Source organism: Watersipora subatra, chromosome 11, assembly GCF_963576615.1.
Source record: "Watersipora subatra chromosome 11, tzWatSuba1.1, whole genome shotgun sequence".
NCBI lineage: Eukaryota > Metazoa > Bryozoa > Gymnolaemata > Cheilostomatida > Watersiporidae > Watersipora > Watersipora subatra.
In genome coordinates this window covers 25,198,970-25,218,452 of record NC_088718.1, presented here as the reverse complement: position 1 = coordinate 25,218,452, position 19,483 = coordinate 25,198,970, and the positions used below count along the sequence as shown (strand labels likewise).

Genomic DNA, 19,483 nt, shown 5'->3' with positions numbered 1-19,483 from the left:
TTACTATATACCTTTACATAGACAATAGTTACTATAGTGTTTCAATCAAATACATATTACTATATACCTTTACATAGACAATAGTTACTATAGTGTTTCAATCAAATGCATATTACTATATACCTTTAAATAAACAATAGTTACTATAGTGTTTCAATCAAACACATATTACATTACTATATACCTTTACATAGACAATAGTTACTATAGTGTTTCAATCAAATACATATTACTATATACCTTTACATAGACAATAGTTACTATAGTGTTTCAATCAAACACATATTACATTACTATATACCTTTACATAGACAATAGTTACTATAGTGTTTCAATCAAATACATATTACTATATACCTTTACATAGACAATAGTTACTATAGTGTTTCAATCAAATACATATTACTAAATACCTTTACATAGACAATAGTTACTATAGTGTTTCAATCAAATGCATATTACTATATACCTTTAAATAAACAATAGTTACTATAGTGTTTCAATCAAACACATATTACATTACTATATACCTTTACATAGACAATAGTTACTATAGTGTTTCAATCAAATACATATTACTATATACCTTTACATAGACAATAGTTACTATAGTGTTTCAATCAAATACATATTACTATATACCTTTACATAGACAATAGTTACTATAGTGTTTCAATCAAATGCATATTACTATATACCTTTAAATAAACAATAGTTACTATAGTGTTTCAATCAAACACATATTACATTACTATATACCTTTACATAGACAATAGTTACTATAGTGTTTCAATCAAATACATATTACTATATACCTTTACATAGACAATAGTTACTATAGTGTTTCAATCAAATACATATTACTAAATACCTTTACATAGACAATAGTTACTATAGTGTTTCAATCAAATGCATATTACTATATACCTTTAAATAAACAATAGTTACTATAGTGTTTCAATCAAACACATATTACTATATACCTTTACATAGACAATAGTTACTATAGTGTTTCAATCAAATACATATTACTATATACCTTTACATAGACAATAGTTACTATAGTGTTTCAATCAAATACATATTACTATATACCTTTACATAGACAATAATTACTATAGTGTTTCAATCAAATACATATTACTATATGCCTTTACATAGACAATAGTTACTATAGTGTTTCAATCAAATACACATTACTATATACCTTTTCATAGACAATAGTTACTATAGTGTTTCAATCAAACACATATTACTATATACCTTTTCATAGACAATAGTTACTATAGTGTTTCAATCAAATACATATTACTATATACCTTTACATAGACAATAGTTACTATAGTGTTTCAATCAAATACATATTACTATATACCTTTACATAGACAATAGTTACTATAGTGTTTCAATCAAATACATATTACTATATACCTTTACATAGACAATAGTGACTATAGTGTTTCAATTAAATACATATTACTATATACCTTTACATAGACAATAGTTACTATAGTGTTTCAATCAAATACATATTACTATATACCTTTACATAGACAATTATTACTATAGTGTTTCAATCAAATACATATTACTATATGCCTTTACATAGACAATAGTTACTATAGTGTTTCAATCAAATACACATTACTATATACCTTTTCATAGACAATAGTTACTATAGTGTTTCAATCAAACACATATTACTATATACCTTTTCATAGACAATAGTTACTATAGTGTTTCAATCAAATACATATTACTATATACCTTTACATAGACAATAGTTACTATAGTGTTTCAATCAAATACATATTACTATATACCTTTACATAGACAATAATTACTATAGTGTTTCAATCAAATACATATTACTATATGCCTTTACATAGACAATAGTTACTATAGTGTTTCAATCAAATACACATTACTATATACCTTTTCATAGACAATAGTTACTATAGTGTTTCAATCAAACACATATTACTATATACCTTTTCATAGACAATAGTTACTATAGTGTTTCAATCAAATACATATTACTATATACCTTTACATAGACAATAGTTACTATAGTGTTTCAATCAAATACATATTACTATATACCTTTACATAGACAATAGTTACTATAGTGTTTCAATCAAATACATATTACTATATACCTTTACATAGACAATAGTGACTATAGTGTTTCAATTAAATACATATTACTATATACCTTTACATAGACAATAGTTACTATAGTGTTTCAATCAAATACATATTACTATATACCTTTACATAGACAATTATTACTATAGTGTTTCAATCAAATACATATTACTATATGCCTTTACATAGACAATAGTTACTATAGTGTTTCAATCAAATACACATTACTATATACCTTTTCATAGACAATAGTTACTATAGTGTTTCAATCAAACACATATTACTATATACCTTTTCATAGACAATAGTTACTATAGTGTTTCAATCAAATACATATTACTATATACCTTTACATAGACAATAGTTACTATAGTGTTTCAATCAAATACATATTACTATATACCTTTACATAGACAATAGTTACTATAGTGTTTCAATCAAATACATATTACTATATACCTTTACATAGACAATAGTTACTATAGTGTTTCAATCAAATACATATTACTATATACCTTTACATAGACAATAATTACTATAGTGTTTCAATCAAATACATATTACTATGTGCCTTTACATAGACAATAGTTACTATAGTGTTTCAATCAAATACACATTACTATATACCTTTTCATAGACAATAGTTACTATAGTGTTTCAATCAAACACATATTACTATATACCTTTTCATAGACAATAGTTACTATAGTGTTTCAATCAAATACATATTACTATATACCTTTACATAGACAATAGTTACTATAGTGTTTCAATCAAATACATATTACTATATACCTTTACATAAACAATAGTTACTATAGTGTTTCAATCAAATACATAATACTATATACCTTTAAATAAACAATAGTTACTATAGTGTTTCAACCAAATGCATATTACTATATACCTTTACATAGATAATAGTTACTATAGTGTTTCAATCAAATACATATTAATATATACCTTTACATAGACAATAGTTACTATAGTGTTTCAATCAAATACATAATACTATATACCTTTAAATAAACAAGAGTTACTATAGTGTTTCAATCAAATACATATTACTATATATCTTTACATAAACAATAGCTACTATAGTGTTTCAATCAAATACATATTACTATATACCTTTACATAGACAATAGTTACTATAGTGTTTCAATCAAATACATAATACTATATACCTTTAAATAAATAAGAGTTACTATAGTGTTTCAATCAAATACATATTACTATATATCTTTAACTAAACAATAGCTACTATAGTGTTTCAATCAAATACATATTACTATATACCTTTACATAGACAATAGTTACTATAGTGTTTCAATCAAATACATAATACTATATACCTTTACATAGACAATAGTTACTATAGTGTTTCAATCAAATACATATTACTATATACCTTTACATAGACAATAGTTACTATAGTGTTTCAATCAAATACATATTACTAAATACCTTTACATAGACAATAGTTACTATAGTGTTTCAATCAAATGCATATTACTATATGCCTTTACATAGACAATAGTAGCTATAGTGTTTCAATCAAATACATATAACTATATACCTTTACATAGACAATAGTTACTATAGTGTTTCAATCAAATACATATTACTATATACCTTTACATAGACAATAGTTACTATAGTGTTTCAATCAAATGCATATTACTATATGCCTTTACATAGACAATAGTTACTATAGTGTTTCAATCAAATACATATAACTATATACCTTTACATAGACAATAGTTACTATAGTGTTTCAATCAAATACATATTACTATATACCTTTACATATACAATAGTTACTACAGTGTTTCAATCAAATACATATTACTATATACCTTTACATAGACAATAGTTACTATAGTGTTTCAATCAAATGCATATTACTATATGCCTTTACATAGACAATAGTTACTATAGTGTTTCAATCAAATACATATTACTATATACCTTTACATAGACAATAGTTACTATAGTGTTTCAATCAAATACATATTACTATATACCTTTACATGGACAATAGTTACTATAGTGTTTCAATCAAATACATATTACTATATACCTTTACATGGACAATAGCTACTATAGTGTTTCAATCAAATACATATTAATATATACCTTTACATAGACAATAGTTACTATGGTGTTTCAATCAAATACATATTACTATATACCTTTACATAGAAAATAGTTACTATAGTGTTTCAATCAAACACATATTACTATATACCTTTACATAGACAATAGTTACTACAGTGTTTCACTCAAATACATATTACTATATACCTTTACATATACAATAGTTACTATGGTGTTTCAATCAAATGCATATATCTATATACCTTTACATATTCAATAGTTACTATAGTGTTTCAATCAAATACATATAACTATATACCTTTACATAGACATTAGTTACTATAGTGTTTCAATCAAATACATATTACTATATACCTTTACATGGACAATAGCTACTATAGTGTTTCAATCAAATACATATTAATATATACCTTTACATAGACAATAGTTACTATAGTGTTTCAATCAATTACATATTACTATATACCTTTACATATACAATAGTTACTATGGTGTTTCGATCAAATGCATATATCTATATACCTATACATGGACAATAGCTACTATAGTGTTTCAATCAAACACATATTACTATATATCTTTACATAGACAATAGTTACTATAGTGTTTCACTCAAATACATATTACTATATACCTTTACATATACAATAGTTACTATGGTGTTTCGATCAAATGCATATATCTATATACCTTTACATACACAATAGTTACTATAGTGTTTCAATCAAATACATATTACTATATACCTTTACATAAACAATAGTTACTATAGTGTTTCAATCAAATACATATTAATATATACCTTTACATAGACAATAGTTACTATAGTGTTTCAATCAAATACATATTAATATATACCTTTACATATACAATAGTTACTACAGTGTTTCAATCAAATACATATTACTATATACCTTTACATAGACAATAGTTACTATAGTGTTTCAATCAAATGCATATTACTATATGCCTTTACATAGACAATAGTTACTATAGTGTTTCAATCAAATACATATTACTATATACCTTTACATAGACAATAGTTACTATAGTGTTTCAATCAAATACATATTACTATATACCTTTACATGGACAATAGTTACTATAGTGTTTCAATCAAATACATATTACTATATACCTTTACATGGACAATAGCTACTATAGTGTTTCAATCAAATACATATTAATATATACCTTTACATAGACAATAGTTACTATGGTGTTTCAATCAAATACATATTACTATATACCTTTACATAGAAAATAGTTACTATAGTGTTTCAATCAAACACATATTACTATATACCTTTACATAAACAATAGTTACTATAGTGTTTCAATCAAATACATAATACTATATACCTTTAAATAAAAAATAGTTACTATAGTGTTTCAACCAAATGCATATTACTATATACCTTTACATAGATAATAGTTACTATAGTGTTTCAATCAAATACATATTAATATATACCTTTACATAGACAATAGTTACTATAGTGTTTCAATCAAATACATATTACTATATACCTTTACATAGACAATAGTTACTATAGTGTTTCAATAAAATACACATTACTATATACCTTTACATACACAATAGTTACTATACTGTTTCAATCAAATGCATATTACTATATACCTTTACATAGATAATAGTTACAATAGTGTTTCAATCAAATACATATTACTATATACCTTTACATAGACAATAGTTACTATAGTGTTTCAATCATATACATATTACTATATACCTTTACATAGACAATAGTTACTATAGTGCTTCAATCAAATACATATTACTATATACCTTTACATAGACAATAGTTACTATAGTGTTTCAATCAAATGCATATTACTATATACCTTTACATAGACAATAGTTACTATAGTGTTTCAATCAAATACATATTACTATATACCTTTACATAGACAATAGTTACTATAGTGTTTCAATCAAATACATATTACTATATACCGTTACATAGACAATAGCTACTATAGTGTTTCAATCAAATGCATATTACTATATACCTTTACATAGACAATAGTTACTATAGTGTTTCAATCAAATACATATTACTATATACCTTTACATAGACAATCGTTACTACAGTGTTTCAATCAAATGCATATTACTATATGCCTTTACATAGACAATAGTTACTATAGTGTTTCAATCAAATACATAATACTATATACCTTTAAATAAACAATAGTTACTATAGTGTTTCAATCAAATACATATTACTATATACCTTTACATGGACAATAGCTACTATAGTGTTTCAATCAAATACATATTAATATATACCTTTACATAGACAATAGTTACTATAGTGTTTCAATCAAATACATATTACTATATACCTTTACATAGAAAATATTTACTATAGTGTTTCAATCAAATACATATTACTATATACCTTTACATAGACAATAGTTACTATGGTGTTTCAATCAAATGCATATATCTATATACCTTTACATACACAATAGTTACTATAGTGTTTCAATCAAATACATATTACTATATACCCTTACATAAACAATAGTTACTATAGTGTTTCAATCAAATACATATTAATATATACCTTTACATAGACAATAGTTACTATAGTGTTTCAATAAAATACATATTACTATATACCTTTACATACACAATAGTTACTATAGTGTTTCAATCAAATACATATTACTATATACCTTTACATACACAATAGTTACTATAGTGTTTCAATAAAATACATATAACTATATACCTTTACACAGACAATAGTTACTATAGTGTTTCAATCAAATACATATTACTATATACCTTTACATAGACAATAGTTACTATAGTGTTTCAATCAAATACATATTACTATATACCTTTACATAAACAATAGTTACTATAGTGTTTCAATCAAATACATAATACTATATACCTTTAAATAAACAATAGTTACTATAGTGTTTCAACCAAATGCATATTACTATATACCTTTACATAGATAATAGTTACTATAGTGTTTCAATCAAATACATATTAATATATACCTTTACATAGACAATAGTTACTATAGTGTTTCAATCAAATACATAATACTATATACCTTTAAATAAACAAGAGTTACTATAGTGTTTCAATCAAATACATATTACTATATATCTTTACATAAACAATAGCTACTATAGTGTTTCAATCAAATACATATTACTATATACCTTTACATAGACAATAGTTACTATAGTGTTTCAATCAAATACATAATACTATATACCTTTAAATAAACAAGAGTTACTATAGTGTTTCAATCAAATACATAATACTATATATCTTTACATAAACAATAGCTACTATAGTGTTTCAATCAAATACATATTACTATATACCTTTACATAGACAATAGTTACTATAGTGTTTCAATCAAATACATAATACTATATACCTTTACATAGACAATAGTTACTATAGTGTTTCAATCAAATACATATTACTATATACCTTTACATAGACAATAGTTACTATAGTGTTTCAATCAAATACATATTACTAAATACCTTTACATAGACAATAGTTACTATAGTGTTTCAATCAAATGCATATTACTATATGCCTTTACATAGACAATAGTAGCTATAGTGTTTCAATCAAATACATATAACTATATACCTTTACATAGACAATAGTTACTATAGTGTTTCAATCAAATACATATTACTATATACCTTTACATAGACAATAGTTACTATAGTGTTTCAATCAAATGCATATTACTATATGCCTTTACATAGACAATAGTTACTATAGTGTTTCAATCAAATACATATAACTATATACCTTTACATAGACAATAGTTACTATAGTGTTTCAATCAAATACATATTACTATATACCTTTACATATACAATAGTTACTACAGTGTTTCAATCAAATACATATTACTATATACCTTTACATAGACAATAGTTACTATAGTGTTTCAATCAAATGCATATTACTATATGCCTTTACATAGACAATAGTTACTATAGTGTTTCAATCAAATACATATTACTATATACCTTTACATAGACAATAGTTACTATAGTGTTTCAATCAAATACATATTACTATATACCTTTACATGGACAATAGTTACTATAGTGTTTCAATCAAATACATATTACTATATACCTTTACATGGACAATAGCTACTATAGTGTTTCAATCAAATACATATTAATATATACCTTTACATAGACAATAGTTACTATGGTGTTTCAATCAAATACATATTACTATATACCTTTACATAGAAAATAGTTACTATAGTGTTTCAATCAAACACATATTACTATATACCTTTACATAGACAATAGTTACTACAGTGTTTCACTCAAATACATATTACTATATACCTATACATATACAATAGTTACTATGGTGTTTCAATCAAATGCATATATCTATATACCTTTACATATTCAATAGTTACTATAGTGTTTCAATCAAATACATATAACTATATACCTTTACATAGACATTAGTTACTATAGTGTTTCAATCAAATACATATTACTATATGCCTTTACATAGACAATAGTTACTATAGTGTTTCAATCAAATACACATTACTATATACCTTTTCATAGACAATAGTTACTATAGTGTTTCAATCAAACACATATTACTATATACCTTTTCATAGACAATAGTTACTATAGTGTTTCAATCAAATACATATTACTATATACCTTTACATAGACAATAGTTACTATAGTGTTTCAATCAAATACATATTACTATATACCTTTACATAGACAATAATTACTATAGTGTTTCAATCAAATACATATTACTATATGCCTTTACATAGACAATAGTTACTATAGTGTTTCAATCAAATACACATTACTATATACCTTTTCATAGACAATAGTTACTATAGTGTTTCAATCAAACACATATTACTATATACCTTTTCATAGACAATAGTTACTATAGTGTTTCAATCAAATACATATTACTATATACCTTTACATAGACAATAGTTACTATAGTGTTTCAATCAAATACATATTACTATATACCTTTACATAGACAATAGTTACTATAGTGTTTCAATCAAATACATATTACTATATACCTTTACATAGACAATAGTGACTATAGTGTTTCAATTAAATACATATTACTATATACCTTTACATAGACAATAGTTACTATAGTGTTTCAATCAAATACATATTACTATATACCTTTACATAGACAATTATTACTATAGTGTTTCAATCAAATACATATTACTATATGCCTTTACATAGACAATAGTTACTATAGTGTTTCAATCAAATACACATTACTATATACCTTTTCATAGACAATAGTTACTATAGTGTTTCAATCAAACACATATTACTATATACCTTTTCATAGACAATAGTTACTATAGTGTTTCAATCAAATACATATTACTATATACCTTTACATAGACAATAGTTACTATAGTGTTTCAATCAAATACATATTACTATATACCTTTACATAGACAATAGTTACTATAGTGTTTCAATCAAATACATATTACTATATACCTTTACATAGACAATAGTTACTATAGTGTTTCAATCAAATACATATTACTATATACCTTTACATAGACAATAATTACTATAGTGTTTCAATCAAATACATATTACTATGTGCCTTTACATAGACAATAGTTACTATAGTGTTTCAATCAAATACACATTACTATATACCTTTTCATAGACAATAGTTACTATAGTGTTTCAATCAAACACATATTACTATATACCTTTTCATAGACAATAGTTACTATAGTGTTTCAATCAAATACATATTACTATATACCTTTACATAGACAATAGTTACTATAGTGTTTCAATCAAATACATATTACTATATACCTTTACATAAACAATAGTTACTATAGTGTTTCAATCAAATACATAATACTATATACCTTTAAATAAACAATAGTTACTATAGTGTTTCAACCAAATGCATATTACTATATACCTTTACATAGATAATAGTTACTATAGTGTTTCAATCAAATACATATTAATATATACCTTTACATAGACAATAGTTACTATAGTGTTTCAATCAAATACATAATACTATATACCTTTAAATAAACAAGAGTTACTATAGTGTTTCAATCAAATACATATTACTATATATCTTTACATAAACAATAGCTACTATAGTGTTTCAATCAAATACATATTACTATATACCTTTACATAGACAATAGTTACTATAGTGTTTCAATCAAATACATAATACTATATACCTTTAAATAAACAAGAGTTACTATAGTGTTTCAATCAAATACATAATACTATATATCTTTACATAAACAATAGCTACTATAGTGTTTCAATCAAATACATATTACTATATACCTTTACATAGACAATAGTTACTATAGTGTTTCAATCAAATACATAATACTATATACCTTTACATAGACAATAGTTACTATAGTGTTTCAATCAAATACATATTACTATATACCTTTACATAGACAATAGTTACTATAGTGTTTCAATCAAATACATATTACTAAATACCTTTACATAGACAATAGTTACTATAGTGTTTCAATCAAATGCATATTACTATATGCCTTTACATAGACAATAGTAGCTATAGTGTTTCAATCAAATACATATAACTATATACCTTTACATAGACAATAGTTACTATAGTGTTTCAATCAAATACATATTACTATATACCTTTACATAGACAATAGTTACTATAGTGTTTCAATCAAATGCATATTACTATATGCCTTTACATAGACAATAGTTACTATAGTGTTTCAATCAAATACATATAACTATATACCTTTACATAGACAATAGTTACTATAGTGTTTCAATCAAATACATATTACTATATACCTTTACATATACAATAGTTACTACAGTGTTTCAATCAAATACATATTACTATATACCCTTACATAGACAATAGTTACTATAGTGTTTCAATCAAATGCATATTACTATATGCCTTTACATAGACAATAGTTACTATAGTGTTTCAATCAAATACATATTACTATATACCTTTACATAGACAATAGTTACTATAGTGTTTCAATCAAATACATATTACTATATACCTTTACATGGACAATAGTTACTATAGTGTTTCAATCAAATACATATTACTATATACCTTTACATGGACAATAGCTACTATAGTGTTTCAATCAAATACATATTAATATATACCTTTACATAGACAATAGTTACTATGGTGTTTCAATCAAATACATATTACTATATACCTTTACATAGAAAATAGTTACTATAGTGTTTCAATCAAACACATATTACTATATACCTTTACATAGACAATAGTTACTACAGTGTTTCACTCAAATACATATTACTATATACCTTTACATATACAATAGTTACTATGGTGTTTCAATCAAATGCATATATCTATATACCTTTACATATTCAATAGTTACTATAGTGTTTCAATCAAATACATATAACTATATACCTTTACATAGACATTAGTTACTATAGTGTTTCAATCAAATACATATTACTATATACCTTTACATGGACAATAGCTACTATAGTGTTTCAATCAAATACATATTAATATATACCTTTACATAGACAATAGTTACTATAGTGTTTCAATCAATTACATATTACTATATACCTTTACATATACAATAGTTACTATGGTGTTTCGATCAAATGCATATATCTATATACCTATACATGGACAATAGCTACTATAGTGTTTCAATCAAACACATATTACTATATATCTTTACATAGACAATAGTTACTATAGTGTTTCAATCAATTACATATTACTATATACCTTTACATATACAATAGTTACTATGGTGTTTCGATCAAATGCATATATCTATATACCTATACATGGACAATAGCTACTATAGTGTTTCAATCAAACACATATTACTATATATCTTTACATAGACAATAGTTACTATAGTGTTTCACTCAAATACATATTACTATATACCTTTACATATACAATAGTTACTATGGTGTTTCGATCAAATGCATATATCTATATACCTTTACATACACAATAGTTACTATAGTGTTTCAATCAAATACATATTACTATATACCTTTACATAAACAATAGTTACTATAGTGTTTCAATCAAATACATATTAATATATACCTTTACATAGACAATAGTTACTATAGTGTTTCAATCAAATACATATTACTATATACCTTTACATAGAAAATAGTTACTATAGTGTTTCAATCAAACACATATTACTATATATCTTTACATAGACAATAGTTACTATAGTGTTTCACTTAAATACATATTACTATATACCTTTACATACACAATAGTTACTATAGTGTTTCAATCAAAAACATATTACTATATACCTTTACATAAACAATAGTTACTATAGTGTTTCAATCAAATACATAATACTATATACCTTTAAATAAACAATAGTTACTATAGTGTTTCAACCAAATGCATATTACTATATACCTTTACATAGATAATAGTTACTATAGTGTTTCAATCAAATACATATTAATATATACCTTTACATAGACAATAGTTACTATAGTGTTTCAATCAAATACATATTACTATATACCTTTACATAGACAATAGTTACTATAGTGTTTCAATAAAATACACATTACTATATACCTTTACATACACAATAGTTACTATACTGTTTCAATCAAATGCATATTACTATATACCTTTACATAGATAATAGTTACAATAGTGTTTCAATCAAATACATATTACTATATACCTTTACATAGACAATAGTTACTATAGTGTTTCAATCATATACATATTACTATATACCTTTACATAGACAATAGTTACTATAGTGCTTCAATCAAATACATATTACTATATACCTTTACATAGACAATAGTTACTATAGTGTTCCAATCAAATACATATTACTATATACCTTTATATAGACAATAGTTACTATAGTGTTTCAATCATATACATATTACTATATACCTTTACATAGACAATAGTTACTATAGTGTTCCAATCAAATACATATTACTATATACCTTTACATAGACAATAGTTACTATAGTGTTTCAATCATATACATATTACTATATACCTTTACATAGACAATAGTTACTATAGTGCTTCAATCAAATACATATTACTATATACCTTTACATAGACAATAGTTACTATAGTGTTTCAATCAAATACATATTACTATATACCTTTTCATAGACAATAGTTACTATAGTGTTTCAATCAAATGCATATTACTATATACCTTTACATAGACAATAGTTACTATAGTGTTTCAATCAAATACATATTACTATATACCTTTACATAGACAATAGTTACTATAGTGTTTCAATCAAATACATATTACTATATACCGTTACATAGACAATAGCTACTATAGTGTTTCAATCAAATGCATATTACTATATACCTTTACATAGACAATAGTTACTATAGTGTTTCAATCAAATACATATTACTATATACCTTTACATAGACAATCGTTACTACAGTGTTTCAATCAAATGCATATTACTATATGCCTTTACATAGACAATAGTTACTATAGTGTTTCAATCAAATACATAATACTATATACCTTTAAATAAACAATAGTTACTATAGTGTTTCAATCAAATACATATTACTATATACCTTTACATGGACAATAGCTACTATAGTGTTTCAATGAAATACATATTAATATATACCTTTACATAGACAATAGTTACTATAGTGTTTCAATCAAATACATATTACTATATACCTTTACATAGAAAATATTTACTATAGTGTTTCAATCAAATACATATTACTATATACCTTTACATAGACAATAGTTACTATGGTGTTTCAATCAAATGCATATATCTATATACCTTTACATACACAATAGTTACTATAGTGTTTCAATCAAATACATATTACTATATACCCTTACATAAACAATAGTTACTATAGTGTTTCAATCAAATACATATTAATATATACCTTTACATAGACAATAGTTACTATAGTGTTTCAATAAAATACATATTACTATATACCTTTACATACACAATAGTTACTATAGTGTTTCAATCAAATACATATTACTATATACCTTTACATACACAATAGTTACTATAGTGTTTCAATAAAATACATATAACTATATACCTTTACACAGACAATAGTTACTATAGTGTTTCAATCAAATACATATTACTATATACCTTTACATAAACAATAGTTACTATAGTGTTTCAATCAAATACATAATACTATATACCTTTAAATAAACAATAGTTACTATAGTGTTTCAACCAAATGCATATTACTATATACCTTTACATAGATAATAGTTACTATAGTGTTTCAATCAAATACATATTAATATATACCTTTACATAGACAATAGTTACTATAGTGTTTCAATCAAATACATATTACTATATACCTTTACATAGACAATAGTTACTATAGTGTTTCAATAAAATACATATTACTATATACCTTTACATACACATTAGTTACTATACTGTTTCAATCAAATGCATATTACTATATACCTTTACATAGACAATAGTTACTATAGTGTTTCAATCAAATACATATTACTATATACTTTTACATAGACAATAGTTACTATGGTGTTTCAATCAAATGGATATTACTATATACCTTTACATAGACAATAGTTACTATAGTGTTTCAATCAAATACATATTACTATATACCTTTACATAGACAATAGTTACTATAGTGTTTCAATCAAATACATATTACTATATACCTTTACATAGACAATAGTTACTATAGTGTTTCAATCAAATACATATTACTATATACCTTTACATAGACATTAGTTACCATAGTGTTTCAATCAAATACATATTACTATATACCTTTACATAGACAATAGTTACTATTGTGTTACAATCAAATTCATATTACTCTATACCTTTACATAGACAATAGTTACTACAGTGTTTCAATCAAATACATAATACTATATACCTTTAAATAAACAATAGTTACTATAGTGTTTCAACCAAATGCATATTACTATATACCTTTACATAGATAATAGTTACTATTGTGTTACAATCAAATTCATATTACTCTATACCTTTACATAGACAATAGTTACTATAGTGTTTCAATCAAATACATATTACTATATACCTTTACATAGAAAATAGTTACTATAGTGTTTCAATCAAATACATATTACTATATACCTTTACATAGACAATAGTTACTATAGTGTTTCATTCAAATACATATTACTATATACCTTTACATAGACAATAGTCACTATAGTGTTTCAATCAAATACATATTACTAAATACCTTTACATAGACAATCGTTACTATAGTGTTTCAATCAAATGCATATTACTATATGCCTTTACATAGACATTAGTTACTATAGTGTTTCAATCAAATACATAATACCATATACCTTTAAATAAACAATAGTTACTATAGTGTTTCAACCAAATGCATATTACTATATACCTTTACATAGATAATAGTTACTATAGTGTTTCAATCAAATACATATTACTATATACCATTACATAGATAATAGTTACTATAGTGTTTCAATCAAATGCATATTACTATATGCCTTTACATAGACATTAGTTACTATTGTGTTTCAATCAAATACATATTACTATATACCTTTACATAAACAATAGTTACTATAGTGTTTCAATCAAATACATAATACTATATACCTTTAAATAAACAATAGTTACTATAGTGTTTCAACCAAATGCATATTACTATATACCTTTACATAGATAATAGTTACTATAGTGTTTCAATCAAATACATATTAATATATACCTTTACATAGACAATAGTCACTATAGTGTTTCAATCAAATACATAATACTATATACCTTTAAATAAACAATAGTTACTATAGTGTTTCAATCAAATACATATTACTATATAACTTTACATAAACAATAGCTACTATAGTGTTTCAATCAAATACATATTACTATATACCTTTACATAGACAATAGTTACTATAGTGTTTCAATCAAATACATATTACTATAAATTTCAACATTATAAATCATAATTAACTCCTTATTTTTCACCTCTTCCCAGAAAAAACTAATTTTGTGTTGTTTATTCTCGACTGTTGCATCCATGCTTCTGTTGTCACGGGACATACTGGACCTCTTGTTGCCCGTTGAACCGCGTGGAGACTGAAATAAGAACAAAGACCAGATGGAGTAGAAATCAGCAATGCAAACGACACTAACAACTACGCCATGTTTGTTTCGCTAGACAACAGGACAACTAAGCGAAACCTTTCACAAACAACTAAAAAGAGAGTAAGGAACTCTCCCATTGTATAAACCATGGAAAAGTTAAAAGAACTTATCGGTCTCTGATCAGTTTTAGGCTATAAAATAAACTACTATATAAGATTATTTGTTTACTAATAATACAACTTAATAATAATATTAATTATGAAGTAGATGTTTGTACAGAATAAATGATAATTCAATCCAGCATACGCTGTTTGGGCTGAAGTATTCGGGGTTTAAGTCTCTTTTGCTAACCGACATGGCGGGCAAGGATCGACCACTGTATGTAATTTCTTAAATGGCAGTATTAAGTGCATAGGGTTTAACTTTTGATAGCTCGGCCTCTTTCAGGCTCATTAGAAAATCCCTTGTGTACGTCTTCACTTTCCCATCATCCGACTTTTGTTCTACGATGAAGGGCTTTATTATTAGCGAAAAATTATATAGAATCTGTTTTAGTCAAAAGATCTTCATGTGACCTCAAACCGCCAAAAAAACTTTCTACACAACGTTGTTCCAGATATTAACTAACTTCCAGATAGTTTGATAAAGATATTATCTATTCATTACAATACATCAGCACTGATGCTTCAACAATTCTCCACTAAACCACTAAGAAAACTCACAAAAACACAGTTAATGAAGTCTAGTGTAAATCTATACCAGATTGGCCACAACACAGCAGATAGTAACAGTTTAAATGCGGCACATGTAAATATTATGGTTTCAAATATTTTGAATACTGTAAAAAAATATAATTAAGGTAATTTTAAGCAAAATGGCATTTTGGGTGATCAGTTACAGAATTTATAATATGGATGTATGTAAACAGCATTTAGTTTCTGTTAACACCTACCACCTTTCAACAAAAGAATTAGTTAACAGCCCACCATGACTGAGCTTTGAATGCGTACAATAGTTATTAGTATACTGATGCATTTATCATGTGAGAATATTTAACAAGCCATAGAAAAGCTCTACCCTAGGACATTTATGTATTCGCCTCATCTAACTTTCGCGTTTTTGCGGAGTCATCTTTTCGCGAAAATTTCATGTGCGAAACTATTATAACGAACAAGCGAAAACGTGGAATTAAATAGCTTTGTTCATTGATAGTCCAAGAAACAAATGCCAGCAAGCGATCAAATTGCATTATTGATGTCGGCCACACAATTCTACCTGCAGTTTACAATTACAAACTAGTCCCAAATTGAAAATTTTTCTCTTACTGGTGAACCGAACCTGAGGAATCTGTTTGTCCACTGCATTTATTTTCACATCACTATATTTTCGCACTCATCTGAGCTGTGACATTAAGTTGCATCGAAATTTTACTCTATGCTACTCATGAAACTAAATACTAGCAAAATATAAGTGTCTTAGGGCAATTTAAAACCAAATCTCAAAAAGTGAGGGCAAAGGCTAACAGTTTGATCAGTTACTTTTTAGCAATCAATAACTGTAGCAGGGCTGCAAATGCATGAATTCAGGTTTGTTGGTTTGACAGAGTTAGTTTTCCCAGAGGTGGCAGGGATAATATCAATCAATTGACATATATACCATGAAACCTCTACTTATGAAAGACTCTACATATGAAATCTTTTGAAGTTACAAAACGTCTTTTGATAAAAATTTTACTGGAACTTAACAAAATATATTTCTAGATACTAAAGGCTGAAAGACCTTTCGTACTTTGGCCTGTTTGTTAGTTTAGATCTTGGTCAGTTTTCTACCCTTATAACCGTTACACGCAATAATCCCTCATGCAATCATGATCTTCAAGCATGCTAGAATTGTTCAAGCGCGCTAATTATTCTATATCATAGCAAGTAGGCCGTGTGGTGTAGTAGATGGTACACCTGTATGCAAAACTGTTGGTACTGAGTTCAATGCCAGTGCAAAGAAGTTTTTTTGTTCCTGCAACTTTATCGCTATAACTGGACATACGAAGGACAAACACTTAAATTTATATATATATATAATATATTTATTATAATATTTATTATAAATTTATATATATATATATATATATATATATATATATATAGATTTATGTTTTAACTGATATCTGTTTCTTTTTGTTTTCATATGAACTTTAATAGCTCAGTGCTGTAGATATGCTTGTGTCTGAAGGCAAGCTGATGTTGTTTGAATCTGTATTTTCAAAGTCTCTGTATGAGAATGTTTGGTGGTTATCTTCTCATTTTACTCTTGCACCATAGATGACAGATGGAGCTTGACCTTGAGTGGGCAATCTACTGTCCTTCTACAGTTCTGTGACTTGTTTGATATGCCGACATATTTGGCATGCAGCTGTAGCCAATTTTTAAGAAGCCAGTTATATATTTTGTGCCCAAGAGTAGTTGAGGGAGCGCTTTCCTCTTAGACATGTATACTACCTGTTTGTATTAGTTGATAATGTTTTGCTGCAGGGAGGGTTAAAAGTTCTATTTTGCTTATTTTTATTGGTTGGTGTTTCCTTAACATAGCTGCTGTTCTCACTGAATCCACAGCGTTAGCTGCCATTTACATAGCCAACACTTACATTTACGTAGACAGTAGTTACAATAGTGTTTCAATCGAATACATATTACTACAGGGAAACATGAATAACTCGTCCTCGGATATATCGAACACATGGTTAACTCGAATGGATTTGCTTGGTCCGTTTCCACGCAATGATAAATGGCTTTATATAACTCGACCTCGGCACCGTTAACTCGAACATTTTTTGCCGAATTCACAAACGTGGTTTCCGTTCAATTTATTTCGAAGGAGTTTTCACTAGTCGCGGAGCTGAGACCACTCTGCTTTCTTAACGAAAGCGCTTTTTATACGCATATAG

General features: G+C 25.4%; 1 protein-coding gene across 1 annotated transcript in view; it reads right to left on the bottom strand.

Moving 5' to 3' along the window:
* Positions 1 to 19,483, bottom strand: part of LOC137408871 (uncharacterized) — a 64,087-nt gene that overhangs the window by 31,537 nt on the left and 13,067 nt on the right. Inside the window, exon 8 of the mRNA XM_068095459.1 lies at positions 16,423 to 16,533. Coding sequence (XP_067951560.1) covers positions 16,423 to 16,533 — 111 coding nt within the window. The remainder of the gene's footprint in view (positions 1 to 16,422; positions 16,534 to 19,483) is intronic.